Source organism: Pristis pectinata, chromosome 1 (assembly GCF_009764475.1).
Source record: "Pristis pectinata isolate sPriPec2 chromosome 1, sPriPec2.1.pri, whole genome shotgun sequence".
Lineage (NCBI taxonomy): Eukaryota > Metazoa > Chordata > Chondrichthyes > Rhinopristiformes > Pristidae > Pristis > Pristis pectinata.
The window spans coordinates 25,272,570-25,292,453 of record NC_067405.1 but is presented as its reverse complement, the minus strand read 5'-3'; the positions used below and the strand labels follow the sequence as shown (position 1 = coordinate 25,292,453).

The 19,884-nt window shown below is 40.5% G+C and overlaps 1 protein-coding gene across 1 annotated transcript in view; it reads right to left on the bottom strand.

The window, feature by feature from the left end:
* Window positions 1-19,884, bottom strand: part of LOC127583300 (low-density lipoprotein receptor-related protein 1-like) — a 1,307,163-nt gene that overhangs the window by 877,744 nt on the left and 409,535 nt on the right. The window contains exon 3 of the mRNA XM_052039177.1: window positions 18,844-18,981. Within this exon, the coding sequence (XP_051895137.1) occupies window positions 18,844-18,981 (138 nt within the window). The remainder of the gene's footprint in view (window positions 1-18,843; window positions 18,982-19,884) is intronic.

Genomic DNA, 19,884 nt, shown 5'->3' with positions numbered 1-19,884 from the left:
GGAATTAGGAGTACTTGGAAGGGCCATGAAAAGTCCTTGGCAAGCAGGACTATAGAGAGTCCCATGGCATTCTATACATATATCAAGAGCAACAGGATAACTCAGGAGTGGGTAGGACCACTCAAGGATAAAGGAGGGAACATGTGCTTGGAGGTTGAAGATGTGGGAGAGGTCTTTAGTGAATACTTTGCATCAGTATTTACCAAGGAGAAGGATGTGGAGGACAGGGAGATCAGTGTGGAGTGTGCTAATATGCTAGGGCATTTCAAGATAAAGAAGGAGGTAGTGTTGGACCTCTTAAAGAATATTAAGTTGGATGAGTCCCCAGGGCCTGATGGAATATACTCCAGGTTATTGAGAGAGGCAAGAGACGAGATTGCTGGGACCTTGCCCAATATCCTCCTGACTTCTCTAACCGCAGGCAAAGTTCCAGGGGACTGGGGAGTAGCAAATGTTGTTCTATTATTCAAGAAGGGAAATAGGGAAAATCCTGGAAACTACAGACTGGTGAGTCTCGCATCAGTGGTAGGGAAGTTACTGGAGAGGATTCTTAGGGATAGGATTGATGAGCATTTGGAAAATCAGGGCCTAATTAGGTACAGTCAGCATGGCTTTGTGCAGGGCAGGTCACATCTTACTAACTTGATTGAGTTTTTCAAGGAGGTGACAAAGGTGATTGATGAAAGTAGAGCTGTGGATGTTGTCTAATGGAATTTAATAAAGCTTTTGACCTGGTCACTCATGGGAGGCTCACCCAGAACATTAAGATGCATGGGATCTACAGTGAATTGGCCATTTGGATTCAGAATTGGCTTGCCCACAGAAGATAGAAGGTAGTGGTTGATCTGCCTGGAGGTCTGTAACTAGTGGTGTTCATCAGGGATCCATACTGGAACCTCTGCTGTGTGTAATATATATAAGTGACCTGGATGAAAATGTAGATGGGTGGGTTAGTAAGTTTGCAGATGATACGAAGATTGGTGGTGTTGTGGATAACATAGAAGACTTCTAAAGGATACCACGGGATATATATCAGTTGCAGATATGGGTGGAGAAATGGCAGATGGAGTTTAACTCAGCCAGACATGAAGTGTTGCACTTTGGGAGATCAAATGTACAGGCACAGTACATTGTTAATGGCAAGACCTTTCACAATGTTGATGTGCAGAGAGATCTTGGGGTCCAAGTCCATAGCTCCCTGAAAGTGGCAACACAGGGTGGTAAAGAAGGTATATGGCATGGTTGCCTTTATTAGTAGAGGAATTGAGTTCAAGAGTCAGGAAGTTATGTTGCAGCTTTATAAAAGTCTAGTTAGGCTGCATCTGGTTTTTGCATTCAATTCTGGTCACTCCATTACAGGAAGGATGTGGAGGCTTTGGAGAGGGTTCAGGAGAGGTTTAACAGAATGCTGCATAGATTAGAGTGCTATAATGAGAGGCTGAACAAACTTGGGTTGTTTTCACTGGAGTGGTAGAGGCTGAAGGGAGATCTGGTAGAGGTTTATGAGATTATGAGAGGCATAGATAGATAGCCAGTATCTTTTTCCCAGGATTGAAATGTCTAATACCACAGGGCATGCATTTAAGGTGAGAGGCAGTAAGTTCGAAGGAGATATGCAGGGCAAACTTTTTTTTACACACAGAGAGTGGTGGGTGCCTGGAATGAGCTGCCAGGTGTGGTGCTGGAGGCAAGTACAATAAAGGCATTCAAAAATCTCTGAGGTAGGCACATGAATGTGCAGGAAATGGAGGGATATAGACATTGACTCGGCAGAAGGGATTAGTTTAGTTGGGCATTTGATAACTAATTTAATTAGTTCGGCACATCATCATAGGCCAAAGGGCCTGTCCTGTACTGTACTTGTTCTATGTTCCATAATCCACACCTTACCCTTCACCAATTGCTGCGATTAACTCCTGCATCCTCATATCAAGCTCTGCACTGCTTCACTCTCTCTTCCCAACTTCAAAAACAGTCTTGTTCCCTAATCTTTTCTGTTATCAATCTGAAATTACATACTGGCCAGAGAGCAGGAGAGCTGCAAGTGATTGGAGGTAGGTCATATGCAGGCACAACCCACACTCTACCATCTGACTCTCTCCACAGGTCGAATTGTTCCTGTGGCCAACCTCCTGAGCCTGAAGTGAGAGGGGAAGACCAGGGCGACATATTCTCAAGTCTGAAAATGTGCAGCAGAGGGTGACCAAGATCTTGGGCCTCAATTGCTAGTGAACCTTGATACAGTGGGATAATGTGCAACATTGTGGTTAAACACACTAATGCCATTCAGTATAATAGTATTTCTAACTAATTGTTGTTTGTCTTTCACCTGACTCAAAGCCACCAGCTTTAAAAGAGGGGCAATTCATTAAAAGTGATCCACATACATAATTTGAATTATACTACCTAATTAAAATCACTATAACTATGCTGAAACTTAAGGCAGTATTTAACTGAGTAATGGACTGTCATCAAAATCAAAATTAAAGTGAATCACGAGAAAAAAAGTTTAAACTGTTTAGAATTATATCTGACAGGAAAGGAAGACATACGTAATATTTAGACACAATCACTGTGGTCATGACTTTATTGGAGAATTCTCTGCATGAGTCCTTGGCTTCGTCAATAAATTTCAAACCAACGTAAGACCAGGAATATCAGTTGCTCATTGGCAACTGCACAATATTCAGCTCCATTCTCAAATCCCCTACTAAATGAAACAAACTCAGCAGCCTACATTAAATAATGGACAATATTTAGATTATAATAGATTTATTCATGCCAGATAAGTACAAATTAATGGTTATATTTAGCTGGACATCTACACTCAGACTCTTGAAGACTCTTTCCAACACAGTTCTTTTCTATTAACATCTTTAAAGTGACCATAATTATAAACATTAGTGAATGAGCCACATCATGACAAATAGAACCCTCATGAGGAAAAAGCTGTGTTAGGAAGAAGGATCAAGTAGGAAAAAAATTAGAAGAACAAAGATAAACTCATTGAAACTGAAAAGTTTTTCAGGGGATTTGACAGGGTAGATATTGTTTTCACTGGTGACAAATGGTCAAGAGATTGACCATTTATGATGGGATATTATTTCTCTCAATAGTGGTGATGAATCATTGAAATTCTCCATTCAGAAGGCTGTGCACTCACTGAGTACCTTCAAGATTGAAATTGCTAAGCTTTAGGAACCAGGGGATATGTGGAATTGAAGTAGATGAAGGTTTGGGGGAGGGCTGATAGAAAGGGAGGCTCGATAGTCATTTGACCAACTTCTGGTCAACATCTTACATTTTTATGTTGTTACAAGGACAGGGCAGAGACTGGTCTACCTCTGAGAAATGGCTGATGTCCTGACTGTTTCAAACATTTGGGTGATCTACAGTTCAGGAGCACACACCCCTCACCTAGACAGTTATAGCAACAACAGAACCTGAGAGGCTTGAAAATGTCCAGAACAACCCAGTTGACCTGATCTAGCACTCATCCACTGAAACCAATACAACTCCCTCAATCACCAGGACAACGGCATTGCAGTACACGTTACATTTACAGTATGTAATATATATATTATATTATAAATATATTATAATACACATAAATACAGTTCCCTGTTAATACGGCAGTGATTCAGCAATCTAATTTGACAGTAATTCTTATTTATTATCTCACAGCAGGAGACATATGGCCCATTGGGTCTATGCCTGCTCCAAACAAAACAATCTCATCGTTCCTAATCTCATATTCCTTATTTCCTGCACTCCTGCAACTTATTTTCTCTCACATGCCCATAAACTCCCATGTTATTCTTTCTTCACCACTTACCAAGGCTAAAGAGTAACTTACAGTAGCCAATTAACCTACCAGTACATCATTGGGATGTGGGAGGAAACTAGAGCACCTGATGGAACCCAACACAGTCTACGGAGAATATGAAAACTCCACACAGATGGCACTCAAGGTTAGGATCAAACCAGGATCCCTGGAGGTAGCAGCACCAGCTGAGTCTTCTATCATCACAGAAGACAAGATCAACAATTTCGTAGAAACACCATCTTCAAACTTCCCCTCAAGTAGAAAACGGGGCAGTCAATGCCCTTCATTCTCAGTTGCTTGAAATCCCTACCTAATGTAATGGTTCAAAGAGAACATGTTTCTTCTCAGAGTATCTGTTGACATAGCCTTTCTGTTATCATCCACATCATAGGAGCAAGCAAAATAAAACTCTGTGTCATTAAATGCTAGTCAGATTTAACATCCAAGTCTGCCGGTACAATTAACTTTGTCATATTGTGCATGATTTCCTGTAATAATTGATCTTGGAGGGTACTAATTTAAATATTTCTATACTTTCTATGAAAAGCAACTCTCCAACCTACAACAACCAATTATAATTTCATATTTATTAATTTATGATATTGCAATTCATTATTAGCAATTATTCTAAAATGTTACTGACACTTCTAATTTAAGGAAATAATCTTTGATGCAACTTGTACTGAACAAGTAGAAGAATGTTGAAATAAAATTTGTATTTTTATAGCACCTAATATATTTACCCTCAAATAGTTAGATGTATGATAAGTGCTCACGGCACTTTAAAAATTTGCTGCAGTTCAGCCCCAGAAAAATATCTATCCTGACTACTGTAGCAGCATGATTGTTTTCTCTTCCGAGTGTACTGAATTATGTTAAATTGTGAGCAATTTTCTCTGTGTGATTTTGCATTCAGTAGGAAGCATACAAACTCACTTCACTTGATATTCTGTCAGCTGACAGATGAGTTTTTCATCCCATCCGTGATGAGCATAAGGGGTAGTTTTACAAGTCAGAATTTTCACCCTAATACCTGGAAGTTGTTTATAGTATATTTTCGGAAAGCCCATGACATGTTCGTATTTAAAAAGAGCTTGTTTAAGCAAAATAAATCCACATGCTTTAAGAAACAAGGACATGTCTAACGTTAATGAAGTTTACAATACTTAATTCAAGCTGATAGTTAGGAAATAAATTATTGGAAACTACATTTTTAACTTGGCAAGTAATTGGAAAAGCAAACTGTGATAAATTATTTAAATTTTAAAATATAATTTGTCCTTCAGCAGTGGAAGTGTGAATTCTAGTAATTGACTTAGTTAGAATGTCTTAGGTAGCTTCTTTGATGTATTACGCTTGCAATATTCAAAGACATGCAAATTTTCAGCTTGATACTTCAGAAGTACTAAATTGGCAATAAACTGCTTTGGGATATCCAATGGTCATAAAAGGTGCATTATAATTGTAGGTCTTCCTCTCTTTTTATTTCTCTTTAATTATAGGCTTGGACACATCCCTATGAAGGGAAAGGAAAAGTTTCCACAACTGGAACTCTGTGAATGACTAGGGATGTAGAGATTACAATGAAACAAGAAAAGGATCTTTTAATAAATGTCAGATGTGCATGCAATAGATAGTGATGCTGAATACTGAATACAGAGGAGAAATTGAGGGAAGAATGACCCAAAAGAATATGAGAAAAAATGGCAGGTGCTATAATAGGCTCCAGAGAGGGCCTAGAGGGAATGAGCCAAAAGTTGGTAAACAATAACAGAATGCAGAATAAAGTGTTACAGATTACAGAGAAAGTGCAATGTAGGCAGACAATAAGGTACAAGGCCACAACGAGGTAGACTGTGAGGTCAGGGGTCCATCTTATCGTACTATGGCACCATTCAATAGTCTTATGACAGTAGGATAGGAGCTGTCCTTGAGCCTGGTGGTACGTGCTCTCTGCCTGATGGTGGGGGGGGGGGGTGCGGGGGGAAGAAAGAGAATGTTGGCCGTGTGTGGGGTCATTGATTATGCTGGCTGCTTTACTGAGGCAGCGAGAAGTACAGAGAGAGTTCATGGAGGGGAGGCTGGTTTCCATGATGTGCTGAGCTGTGTCCACAACTCTCTGCAGTTTCTTGCAGTTTCTTGCAGTTTCGGGCAGAGCAGTTGCCATACCAAGCTGTGATGCATCCAGATTGGATGCTTTCTATGGTGCATTGATAAAAACTGGTGAGGGTCAAAAGATAAGTAACTTGAGTTGAATGGAAAGATGAGAGAAGTTGAAACCATTCACTTTAGATTAGAAATAATGTAAGGAAATTTAATGGAAATGTTAAAAATATTGTGGGCCTTTGACAGTGTAACAGAGGAATAAACTGAACTGGTGGATGAGTCAGTCACCTTTGGAGAGAGATTTAAGGGAATTTTCATAAGAACCTAAATGGAAACACTGTGTTTTTTTAATTCAGGAAATTGTTATGATCTGGAGTACAGTGTCTGAAAGGAAGATGGAAACAGATTCAATAGTAATTTTCAAAAGGGATTTGGATAAATGCTTGAATTTGCTGATTGAAGAGAAAGAGGCAAGTGGGACTAATTTGATAGATCTTTGCAAAAGATGGTACAGGCATGATGGGTTGAATGGCTTCAAATGAATCTGTAAACCAAAACTCTAGCCCGATGCTCAGGTAGCCAAAAAAAAAAGCCAAAGAAAAACCTGAAGGGTTATTGCTTCATCATTCCTGTGTGTTCTGATGTCAATTTAAAATGGTCATCCTTGTTTTCATTTCCCTCTGTAGCCTTATGCCTTTTAATGTCCATGATGTCTTTCATCCATACAAATGCATGAAAATTCCACATTATTCTAATTCTTGTATCATGTCCATTCCCAGTTTGTCTCACTCCACAATTAACAGCTTTGCTCTCAGATGTCTGAGTCCTAAACACTGGAACTCCCTCCAGCTCTGACCTCCTTTGACAGCCTCTCAAAAATCCTCTCTTTAATAAGAGTGATCACCTCCTCCTCCCGTTGATAAATCAACATAGGCACACCTCAAAGATGTGTGCTTAGCCCACTGCTCTACTCTCTCTACACTCATAACTGTGGCTAAGCACAGATCAAACACCATCTATAAATTCGCTGATGGCACCATTGTCGTTGGTAGAATCGCCGATGATGATGAGGTGGAGCACAGGGGTGAGATAGATCAGCTGGTTGAGTGATATCACAACAACAACCTCACACTCAGTGTCAGCAAGATCAAGGAACTGTTTGTGGACTTCAGGGAGGGGAAGTCGGGAGAACACACACCAGTCCTCATTGAGGGGTCAGCAGTGAAAAAGGTGAGCAGCTTCAAGTTCCTGGGTATCAACATCTCGGAGGATCTATCCTGGGCCCAACACATTGATGCAATCATGAAGAAGGCACGCCAGTGGCTCTACTTTGTTAGAGTTTGAGGAGGGTTGCATCACAACCTGGTATGGAGCCTCCAATGCACAGGATCACAAGAGGTTGCAGAGGGTTGTAGACTCAGCCAGGTCCATTACAGGCACAAATCTCTCTACCATCGGGGGCATCCTCAAGAGGTGGCGCCTCAAGAAGGTGGTGCCTCAAGAAGGTGGCATCCATCACTAAGGACTCGCACCATCCAGGACATGCTCTCTTCTCATTACTACCATCGGGGAGGAGGTTTAGGAGCCTGAAGACCTACACCTAATGATTCAGTATCAGCTTCTTCCCCTCCGCCATCAGATTTCTGAATGGTCCATGAACATTTACACTATATAATTCTGTAATTTATAGTAATTTTTATGTTTTTGCATTGTACTGCTGCTACAAAAACAACACATTTCACATCATATAAGTCAATGATAATAAATCTGATTCTGATATGGCTTGGTGTCACATTGGATCTGTTATTGCTCATGAAACATTTTGGCATACTTACTAAGTTGGAGATGCTGAAGATCAAAGTCAAAGTTGAGTTTATTGTCATATGCAAAAGTACATATATGCACAGCAACATCACAGGCATCTAGCATCATATAAGCAGCAAACACAAGAAAAACATAAATTAAACATAAATTAAACCCAATTTTTACAAGAAAGAAAACAATTAGAACAAAAAAAAGTCAATTTTAGATGTTAAAGTTTTACAGTGGTTAAGAATGAGTGTACTTTCTGATCTTGATGTATCATTGAGTTTGTGAAGTATGCTGTAATTGACTTCTGCTACCATCGTAAAGAAATTTGAACAGTTGCAAGTACTGAATCTGTTGCTCATTTCACATGAGGTAATAGTAAACCAGGAAGCCCAATCAAAATAATGGATGGCTGTCTAGTTTGCTAGGTAATTAAACTTAAAAAGAAAGGAGACCACCCTCCATGTTTCCAGCACACCATGGAACATATGATTTAACACATTAACAAAATAAATGATCACATCCAAGCACGTCTTTCCATTGCCTATGAAAGCTACCATCAGTGCTAAGTCGTCACTGGAATATTTTGCTCTTCAAATTTATTGCACTTTTGCTTCTTTGTGCATGGTCTGCTCTCACTTTATTGTGGTTGGCAGTAGTTTATAGGCCCCAGTTTAACAATCCTGGCAACTACTACCTTATGGGAACCATGGTGAGTCAAATTTTGTTACCTCATGAATTTCTTGTGAATGTAGCGTTAAAGTAGAATAATTTAATTGCATCACCGAGAGCACACAACATTTAGCTCTCACAATCTTCAAATGAAATAACACTTAACTCAAATATTTATTGTAGTTGCTCAGTTTGTTCGGGGACTTTTTAAAACTAATTGCTCAGTAACCCATCTCTCATGAATGTGTCCATTACCTTTACCATGTAAAATATAGCGCTGTCTAGTAATTCAAGTGATTAAATGCTTGGCACCAGACCAAAGGATCATGTAACCAGTCATCTGTCAGTTCTTTAAGCTCATTTGCCTTGATGCGTGACTGTTTTATATTTTTATCTGCCAATTGCTCAATGGAATGCCAGCTACAGTATGGCATTCAGAAAAGGAATATGCTGCACTTGGCTCATTTCATTTCAGACTATAATATCAGTTGAAAAATCTTGAATCATGCAATCACAAGCTATTAATCAGATGATTAATCTGCTTCCTTTTTAATTCCTGGAAAGTTGTCTTTTCTTTATTTCATTTTTGGCCAGGACACTGGGATGATTAAAAGGAAGCTACATGTTTAGATTTGCTTTGTATTAGATCTGAGCACCTGCTGACCAAACAAAAACTATACAAGTCTCCGGCACCCTTTGGAGGTACAAAATGGCATACACAGCATTCATGCACACTTGGCACAGTCCATTTTGCTGGTGGCTATCAGGATGTCCATGACTATGAAATGTTTCAAATATCTCTGGCTTTAGCCTGCACAGTCTTCTTTCAGGCAAATCCCAGAGATATTTGAAACATTTTACAATGTGCTAACTGGTATTGCACAAGCGAGAAGGCATTCATACAGCTCTGCTTTGCCTGGACTGTCTGGAGGAACCCATCTGAGTACAATGCACAACCACAACATAAATTCCTCATTTACAAGCAGATCCACATCTTACTCGACCACTGAGCATTGGAGCCTGCACCTCGCCAAAAATTAAAAATAAAGACCTCACAAAATAAAACTTTTAAAGCTTTCAAATGTTCCAGTGAATAATCAACTGGACAACTTTTTACTTTGCATAGTGTTGGTCTTCCTTGTGCTTTTGGCTGCCCTTGCACTGTTTCACAATACTTCTCTGGTGGCTGCAGGATGGCCAGTGAAAACTGGAGACTTTTAGCAAAGGCAACAGCAGATGGCCTTGGGAGGTGTCTTTGAGCCAAGAAGTCCCAACTTTAGAGTGGCAACAGACTAGTCTGACTTCCGGCTGACGGGTAAAAATAAGATGGAATGGTTGGATCACAAACGTTGTTACCCTGAGCTTGGGCAATAGGTATGTGCACTATGGTGCCACTGGAATATGCCTGGAACAACACCTCAGAAAACCTGATTATGTGTTAGAGGATAGATTACTGCACTGCTGTGAAACTGTCAAACCCCTTGATGGCAGCAGTCTAGGATACAAGGCAGTGCCAAGATGTTGATTGGAGAAACAACATGGACTAAATCAACAGCCGGTCATCCCATTTGGAAATATCTGTCCAATTTGCAGCAGACTCTGCTAATACCAAATGGTCTTCTTCAGCTTTCCTCGGACACAAGTAAAACATTCTTTGGGAGACAATTGCACCCAACTGTGAGGAAGCTGCCAATGAATGAATCTGATTCTTGACTGATTGCTGCAGATGCTGCATTAAAACATGATCTCGGCCTTCAGATTTTGCATTATAGTTGGATCCACAAATGTGAGAATTGGTCATTATTTGCACATTAGGACTAATATGCTCCAAGTCCAGTGCAGAACAATGTTCTGGGTTGCTGGTAATTTCTCCTTATTTCCATGATTATGAACGCATCAGACCATTCATTGTTCATATTCACTGCAGCAAAAGACACTTGCAACCTCTGCTCCCAGTGACTTGGCACATGCATCATACTTCTCTCTACTCTCATGCTTGAGGACTTAACACACATAGATGTCCTCTCTATATTTTCCTCTGAAGTCTAAGTTGCTGATCTGGTTTTTAAGTATAAAATCAGACGAATCAGATGTTCTCATTGCTATCGTCCTGTTCTTCTTTTTGTGGTGAGTTGTAACTCTTGGGCATCATTAATAAAAAGGTACAAGGGTAAACTTCTGGGAAAGGCTTGAGGACAAAGAGGGATGTGAATGCTTACACCATCTGCTGTTTGTATTAGAAGGCTGAGGAGAGAAGATATAGGAATGAGGGTTATGCAGGCAGACACCACCATCGTTAATTGTTTCAGTCTCATATTCAGCCATGACATTAACTGTGGGAATACCAGTGAAGATCAACGTCATTCCCCCTTCCTCAGTCTAATTAGTTGCTGTTGTACTGTAACTGTGTACAGGCCATCCCAAGGTTAGGAATGTCTGACTAGCAGACACCTGTGAACAAACTCCCACAATATTATTGAATACAAAAGTCTGATGTATGTACATACATTTTTTCCTATGAATGGCAGAACTGGTTTTCTTTTACTCTCCACTTTTCATGATTGTTCTTTCTTATCAGTCTCTTTCAATACCATTCATTACAATACTGTGGAGGCATGGTTACCATATCAAGTGATTTTTGTTAATTTTTCGACTTAGCGACAGAATTGACTTCTGGATGTCTGTAAAAACAGAATCTGTTTGTTACCTGGGGACAGCCTGTACTGCATTACTTGCATGAGAGAGGAAAGAGAGGAAAAAAAAGGGTAGGTACGGTAGTGTAGCGGTTAGCGTAACGCTTTACAGCATCAGTGACCCGGGTTTAAATCCGGCCACTGCCTGTAAGGAATTTGTACATTCTCCCTGTGTCTGTGTGGGTTTCCTCCGGGTGCTCTGGTTTCCTCCCACGTTCCAAAGACGTACAGGTTAGGAAGTTGTAGGCATGCTACATTGGCACCAGAAGTGTGGTGACACTTGCGGGCTGCCCCCAGAACACTGCGCAAAAAGATGTATTTCACTGCGTGTTTCAATGTACATGTGACTAATAAAGATATGTTATCTTTTGCCACTGAGTGTTATGGAATGTGCTGCGGTTGCCATGGTTGAATAGCTTGGCAGTACATTTAAGCTGTGAGATGTGGACATGAGGCTTGCTGAGTGCTAAGCAGGTGAGGATGTGGTGAACTTGTGAATGTTAGATACGAGTCCCGAAGCAGAAAGGTTGTTGTTGGCTGAGTGAGGCTTGTTTTAGGAACTCGGTAAAGCTCATGGTATTTGAGACAAGTGGTAGGATAAGGGATTTGCAGATGTGTCCATGGACCCTGATCATGAGTGTGAGATCAATGATGTTCTAATCCACTGCATCGAGCTCCCTGGGGCTTGTTTCCTGTCAGTGACCACTGATGTTGTCTGCTCTCATTTGCCTTATAAATAGACCTCCCAGACTTTAGCTGTTACAGTCTATCACTTGTCCTTTCCTCCTTCTCATCAAGGCTTTCACTGATATATCTGATGTTGTGGAACGTGTCTCTCCCATATGCAGCATACTTCACAGTTTCCCTGATCAGTTTCAGAATGCACAATCCAAATACAATGCACCTCATCTCACGAGGTCTCGTCTAGCTTTAAGCAGCTCAGGGCAGGTTTAACTAGTATTAACCACTCAGTGGCTTTCTGCTAACATGTCCGGCCAACTAACAATAGTCCCAATGCAAAATACTGCAGATTCTAGAAAGTTGAAATAAATCAAACAATCCTGGAAAAGACTTATCAGGTTAGGTAGCATCTGTGGAGAGAGCAGCAGAGCTAAACTTTCAGGCCCATGATTACTCATTAGAACACTTCTGATGAAAGATCATCAAGCTGAAGTGTTAACTGTTTCTCTCTGTACAGGTGCTACCTGATCTGGTGAGTATCTCCAGCCAATAAGCATCAAGGATAATGGTCTTATGGGTCAATATAATTAGCATTAAATTACCTGGTGCCCATGTTGCATTGAAGAGGTATGAGTTGCACAAGTACTGTGATCTTCATGTCCATTTTCAGAAGCTATCCCATTTATCCCACTTTTCAACCCATTATTGAGCCAGTCTGGATGCTAAAGATGTGCAACCGAGTGCCAGTCCATTATCCATCTTGTTATGTATATGTACTGGGTAAGGTTTCTAATGGATGATGTCATAAATAAAGGTTATTATCATGAACTAACACTGTGCAGTTTATGGTATCTTTTGGTGCAGGGGAAGATCTCTATTACTGGCCATGACTAAATTATCCTTAAAAATAATTTTACGTTACACGGGTATGGTTGATCTGTATGATGTTTCCTGCCTATACTGAAAGATCAAGTTTTCACGACAGCATTTCTGCTACCCCACTTATTTCCTGCAGGTGGTCAAGATTCTGTTCACAAGAGCCTGATTTGTGTAAACAGCTCAAAATATATTGGGAGGTAACACCATCATGAACAGCCTCAACTTTCCTCCTTAAATTTGCCAAAAGGCTCTAAATGTTGAGACTGGAAAAAAAAGATAAATCAAGGAGAAGCATTTGTCAGAGGCTGGGACAGCCATTTGGTTTTGGCTTGTACAAAAGTTCCTATAAACCAATGCTATGAAACCATGCAAGTCACTAAGCTTGCAGCCAAAGAAAACATTAAAGTGTTTTTCCTTTACTGCTGCTGAAATGGAAATCCCAAGTAAAACGATGCTTATCACGTACCTCAGCAGAAACAGCATGAGGAAAATCATTGACCTTATTGCAGCCTTCTTGGAAAAAGGCTTCATGTTTGCAGAGACTGCTCTGTGTATAATCTCAGTATTCGGCTGATATTACATTTTTACCAGACGACTTGTGAAAGGATGACTTCAAACATATTAAGAAAGTTTCATATGCATCTTCAAAGGACATTAAGCTCTGCTGGTTTTTAGCACAATTACTTCACAATCTTCAACGTCATCACAAAATATTACAAACCGTAAAGATACTTGTACTATTCATTCACTGAATCTGCTATTATCATTGTCTAAAGCCATTATTATTGCCTAATTGCAGTGGTGAGAAGTCGTGAATTGCTGCTGTTTTTGTGGTGAAGGTGCCTACACAATGCTGTTGTGGGGAGACCCAAGATTTTGACCCAGAATACCTTGGTGATGGAATGCATCTACAGCCATTGTCTTTTTAGATGGTAGAGGTTGTTGCTTTTGAAAGCAAATTACAATAGTGCATTCTCTAAGTCATAAAGACTGCAACGACAATGTGCCAGTATTAGAAAGGGAGAATGTTAAGGGTGGTGGATAGGATGTTAATCAAGCAAACTGTTGTATGGTAGATGGTATAATGATTCTTGGGAATTTCTGGAACTATATTCATAGTAGCAAGTGGAGAGTATTCCATTTAATGCCTGAATTGTGCTTGCAGATGGTGGAAAGGCTTTAGAGAATCAGGAGGTGAGCCACTCACCACAGGATACCAAAACTGATCTCTTGCAGCTATGGGGTTATGTAGAGGTTCTGTTCAATGGTACCTCTCCAGGATATTGAAGATCTCATTTGGTTGTCGTATATTGAATGTCAAGGAGAAGTGAGCTTCTCTCTTGTTGGAGATGGTCATTGGCTGACATTTGTATGGTGCATTCATCTCACTTTATAGTGAAGGAAAGGTCATTGGTGAAGCAGTTAGATATGATTGGGCCTCAGGTACTGTTTGAAGAACCTCCACAGCAATGTCCTCAGGCTTAAATGTTAGGCCATTAACAACAATAATAATCTTCTCTTGCACTGAATATGGCTTCAGCCAAAGTTGAGCTTCACCCTTGATCCATTTGTAGTGACTGTTTATGCCATACGTGGAAAAATGCTTGCTAGGTGTTTATTTGTGGGTCCTTGAGGGGCTCTTAAAATTAAGATTATGTGAAATACAAGTATACTAAAGAGCTTTGAGATCTCCATTTAATCTTTTAACTGGATTGACAGGTGAGCAATGAAATTGGTAAATAATTTTCTCTCTGTATTTTAAAAAACATATCAGCTGACAGACAGTTTTGTTTTCCATGATGAGCTAATAGCACTAAGTTTCTTCTCTTAAATATATCAAGGAATATTTTTAGTTTTAGTTTTTAACTGCTGCCAAAATGTTGTCCACTTGCATGGCTTTACACAGGATTTTATGTTTAGTGACGTACAATTGCATTGTTTTGAGTGCAGTTTGTGCTCAGGTCACTGATTGGCAACCGGGAAGGACACGTCAGGATATATTGTGTTGAATTTGGAAAGTGGAGTTGTCAGCACTGTCATCACTGAATCATAATAGCCAGATTGCATGGACAGCTATCTGACAGTTCCATAGAGCACTGTCAGCTAGCTGCAGTGCACATCTCAGCATGTTCGGGTCATTTGAGCATATGCATTGCAGCACAGAAATACTGAATGCCCTGGAGGCAAGATGACACCAGATCAGATCTGCTGCATCACTGAACTCATCTGAATCCAGCAGCAATTCCGTACTGAGCCAAGTGGTCCAATACACTGAATGTGGTCATAACCAGGAGATCCCGGCCACAGGCATCACATGGGAGGTGAATGCAAAGCATGGGTCAGGTCAAATGTGATTCAGCTCAGTAAGTCTTACCTCACTCAAGGTGCTGAGCACATAAGGGTTTTGGTATGCTGCATTGTTGGATGTACAGCTCTGAAATAAATGGCAACCCAAGCTTCTATTTATCTGCTTCAACCATTCAAAATAGAGAGGTAAGTTATCATTCAATCAACACCACTAGATAAATAATTCCAGGCATTAATCTCCTTTGCTATTTGGAGAAACATGTGAAAATTGACTCCTCCATCTTCCTACATAACAATATGCTGTAAAGGTTTCAAAGATTTTGGACATACTGAGGATACAAAAGGCATTAAATAAGTTTTTTTTGGCTTGAAATATTGATATTAATGAATAGGAAGACCCCATGACATTGCAACGTGAGGCCCAAACATTATCAATATGATTAATGTTCTTCAGAGATTTCTTCAAAAGCTGAGGTCCCACACAGGTCTGCTAAGATGGGTACTGAGGAAATAATTTCTGAAAGCATGATCATGAAACAAAACTGATTCTCCCACACAAGCATTGTTATGAGTTATTGTGGCTGAATGTGAAGAATATTTTGCTTCCAACCTATTTAAGCAACAGCTGGCGTACTATATGCAGTTCTGGTTGCCATACTACAGGAAGGATTTAGTTGCATGAGAGAGGGTACAGAGCTGCCTTAGATGGTATAGTTATCTACAGATATGTAACATGAGGTTCAATAAAAGCAATCTGTTACAGGCTTTGTCTCTTTAGTATTGCCTTGCCAACTCCAAGTTCCAGCTTGGAGTAGCATCAGTCCAGTTTGTACAGAAAGATGTACCAAATAATAAGGTCCTTCAAGGAGTTCCTTGACTTCTTCAGATAAGCAGAAGAAACAGGCCCTAGCTCGACAGGAATGGCAGTAGTACTACAATTCTTGGGTGTCTTCCTAACTCAGACTGCTCTTTTATCATCGCTTCTACAAACAATATCTGCCAATATGCCAACAAGTTAACTGGACCAGATTGTTCCAGCAGCCACAGGGCCCTCACAAGAGGAATCATCAAAAGCCACTGGCCTGAAGAATCTGAAACAAAAAGTTGAAACTACTGGGGATACTCAGCATGTGGGCAACATTCCCGAGACAGAGAAACAAAATCAAAGTTTCAGATTAATTACCCTTAATTAGAATTGGAAAAGTGGAAAAAAAACAAGTGTGTGGAATAAATCTCAGAGATGAAAGGGCTGAGGTCTGTGACAGCTGCTCTTCCAGGTGAAGGAGCAATTTACATGCACTTCTTCAATTTCCGTGTACTGCATTCAGAGTTCCTAGTGCGGTGTTCTCTGCAATGGAGAAACCAAATGCAAAGTGGGTGTCACTGAGCTTTCAGTTGCCTGTCATGTAAATTCTCCATCCTACTCCCTCTCTGCCTTTAGGCTCCTAGCCTAATCCAATAAAGCCCAATGTCTATCCTGCTGTTATAAACTTATTGAATAGCAGGATAAAATGGACTCTTGACCTCACAATCTACCTTGTTATGTCCTTGCACCTTATTGTCTATCTGCACTGCACTTTCTCTGTAGCTGTGACACTTTACTCTGCATTCTGTATTGTTTTACCCTGCACTACCTCAATGCACCGTGTAATGAATTGATCTGTATGAACAGTATGCAAGAGAAGTTTTTCACTGTATCTCGGTACAAGTGACAATAACAAACCAACTCCAACTACTTCATTTTCCATCTGGGGACATTGCAAGCCTTGGGGTTCAATATTAAACGATTTTTCTTCCAGACATTTGTGTCAGAATTAGCCAGTTCTGATGCAAGGTCATTTGGCAGGAACATCTATCAGTTTTTGTCTCCACAAATGTTACCTGATCCTCTGAGTATTTTCAACATTTTCTTTTATCATCCGGGGGTCCAAGATGTAGTGAGTCTGATGGGTCACTATGCACAAGTCCCCTGAGAATGGGGGCAAAAGTCTACCCGACGTTGTCCTCATCCGGATGACCACCTTTGTGTGTGGCTGTATCAGGCGGCTTGTGGACTCCACGTACGTGGGTACCAAGTGTCATTACGTTTTAAGGTTCTGCCTGTCCCTGGTGTTGTGGAAGATAGGCCAGGCCCCTCTACCATGCAATGCCCCAGTCAGCTGGATGTTGCTGTACTACCTGTCCTTTGTGGAAGAGTTTTTCCAAGAAAACACCTTTGACCACAAGTCCATCAGGCAGTGGTCAACGCAGAATGTACTGCAGACAGCGCGGAACAGGGACACTATGGATTATGTGGGTTTGTTCCCTGAGCAAATGATCCAAACCATATGGCAGAATGCCTCATCACCAGATCTGACCAACAAGCACCAAGACCTCACTTGCCTGGCAGTGAGAGGTGCCATCCCAGTCAGAGCTTTCCTCTACAGACAACATATCACCCCCAATGTGTGCTGCCCTCGGGACAGCTGCAGTGGGGAAGAAACAATCACCCACCGCTTTGCATTTGCTAAGAGGGTGTAGGGATGGATGCAATGGTCTGTGTCCCGGTTCATCCCTAGCTGCTGTGTAACAGAGGACTCTCTGATCTACGGGCTGTTCCCGGGGATATGCACCAAGACAGACATCATGTGCTGCTGGAAGGTCATCAACTCGGTGAAGAACACCCTTTGGTCTGCCCGAAACCTGTTGGTCTTCTAGTGCAGCATAAGGGAATGCTGCAGACAGGCACCGTCCAGGCTGCAGGAGTACATGCTGAGGGACACACTGAAACTCAGTGCAATCAGTACTAAGGCTCTGTGGGGAAGGACCATGGTCTTGGCTCCTTCCGTTACCGCACATGGAGGTGCAGAGTTGGGTGGGGAGGCCCCTCAAACAATGAAAGGGGCATCATCTCAGGGAGCCACGAGGGGCAATGCAGCTATGTTTGTTTGTTTTGGTTTAAAGTTTACACCACTGAAATATAACAACCATGAATATTAAGGTTTTGTTTTTTCACTGTTTCTTCCTTCATATATATTTTGTATTATCAATAAAGTTTATTTTTGAAATAATAAACATATTACTTCAGATATTGAGCAGCTGCTGGGTTTGGCTTCTCACAATTCCAGTAGAGTTGATTTTTTTTTCTTTCCCTTTCTAACTGTTCTCTCTTTCAGACATATTCCATCCCTTGGATGGCACCAACAAGAGTTAAATTGCCCAGATAATCTCAGGCTCCACCCCTGCAGACATTTTCTTTGTTCTCCTGCCCCTCCCTCTTTCTACAGTTTAAAGCACATTTATTTTCTCACTTTTGCAGTTCCAAAGGGCCATTGACCTGAAATGTTAAGTCTCTATTTCTCTCCATAAATGTTGCCTGACCTGCTGAGAATCCTCGCAATTTCTGTCTTCTTTTTCAGGGTTTCCTGTACCTGCATTTTATTTTTCTTGCTTTTCAAAGCTCTTGAGCATCTTAAATGAGCCGCTTTAATAAAACCATTGGGAGACCAAAACTGTGTTGTGGTCTGCTAATTTTAAACACTGCAACAAGTTTAAATCAAGGGCTCAAATCTTTCCAGTGTTTGGCAGGAAGAATGAATTTTACTGATCCCCTGACATCAAAAGTATCCTCTTGCGTTTCCTATCATTATACTTAAGGAATTTTTTATCAGCAGAAACAGATCTGAAGAGCAACTGGTGAAAGACTCAAGAGTGTGCTCGAGTTTGATTGTAAATGACTTTGTGGATTTCAAATTGCAGCCTCTGCTCTTGGGTCTGAGTGAAGTAAATGCACAGGATCTTAAATTCATTTGTTTAAGCATGCTTGATTACACCAGTCAGGTACAAAATTTGCTCTGAAAAGGTACAACAGGATTTTGCTGCGGTCCTTACCTCGACAATGATATCCTTCATCAAGCCCATCCATACAGTCATTTATGCCATTGCAGAGTTTGCTCATGTGAATACATCTTCTCGCACCAATGCAGTCAAAATGATTTACAGGACATGTAAATTCCAAGTGTCTAGTACCTATTGCGGAGGAAAAAAATTATATATTTTAACACAATAATTGTCATAATTATAATGAAAAGAATGCAGAACATTGGGTGCCAATACAGTCATAATTTTTACATAAAGTTGCTGCAAAAGCCCAGTTGGCCTGCAGTTAGGAAGACAGATTATTGCTATTATTATATATGATTGATCATTATGAATAATGAGATGAGATTTGGATTATGCTGTCTCTTACATTACACATAATAAAACATTAAAAACGTACATAGGGTTACGATGAATTAGCAGTGGTTAACTAAGCATTCTTTATGTTGATTTAGTTTCACAATATGCACTCTTCAACTCTCTAATCAGTGCAGGTTATATATGCTCTATCAATTATACAGTAGGAGGGTTCCGATGAAATGCTAGTGCTAATAATCTTGTCCAGTATTTGCTATAATTCCCAAGTAGTTACCTAAAATAATGAAATAGTGCATGTTGAAACATCTGAGCAATTTTGTTGCATCAAGAAGTCAGACACAAACAAAATAAAAACAGAAAATACTGAGAATACTCAGCAGATCAAGTAGCATGTGTGGAAAAGGAGAAGGGTGTTCAACCCGAAACATTAACAATGTTCCTCTTTCCTCAGATGTCACATGATCCACTGACTGTTTCAGTTTTGGGCAGAGACTGAATAAGATGAGTTTGTTTTCCTTGGAGCAGAGGAAGCTGGAGTGGGACGAGCAGTGAAACCAATTGAGGTATACAAAGTTACGAGGGCATAGATAGGGTACATTTTAAAATACCTCTCCCCATAGTAAGGTGTATAAATCCAGAAGGTACGGGTTTAAGATAAGGGACAGGAGGTTTACAGTGGAATTGAGGAATAATTTGGTCATCCAGAGTGTGGTTGTAATCAAGAATGCATTGCCT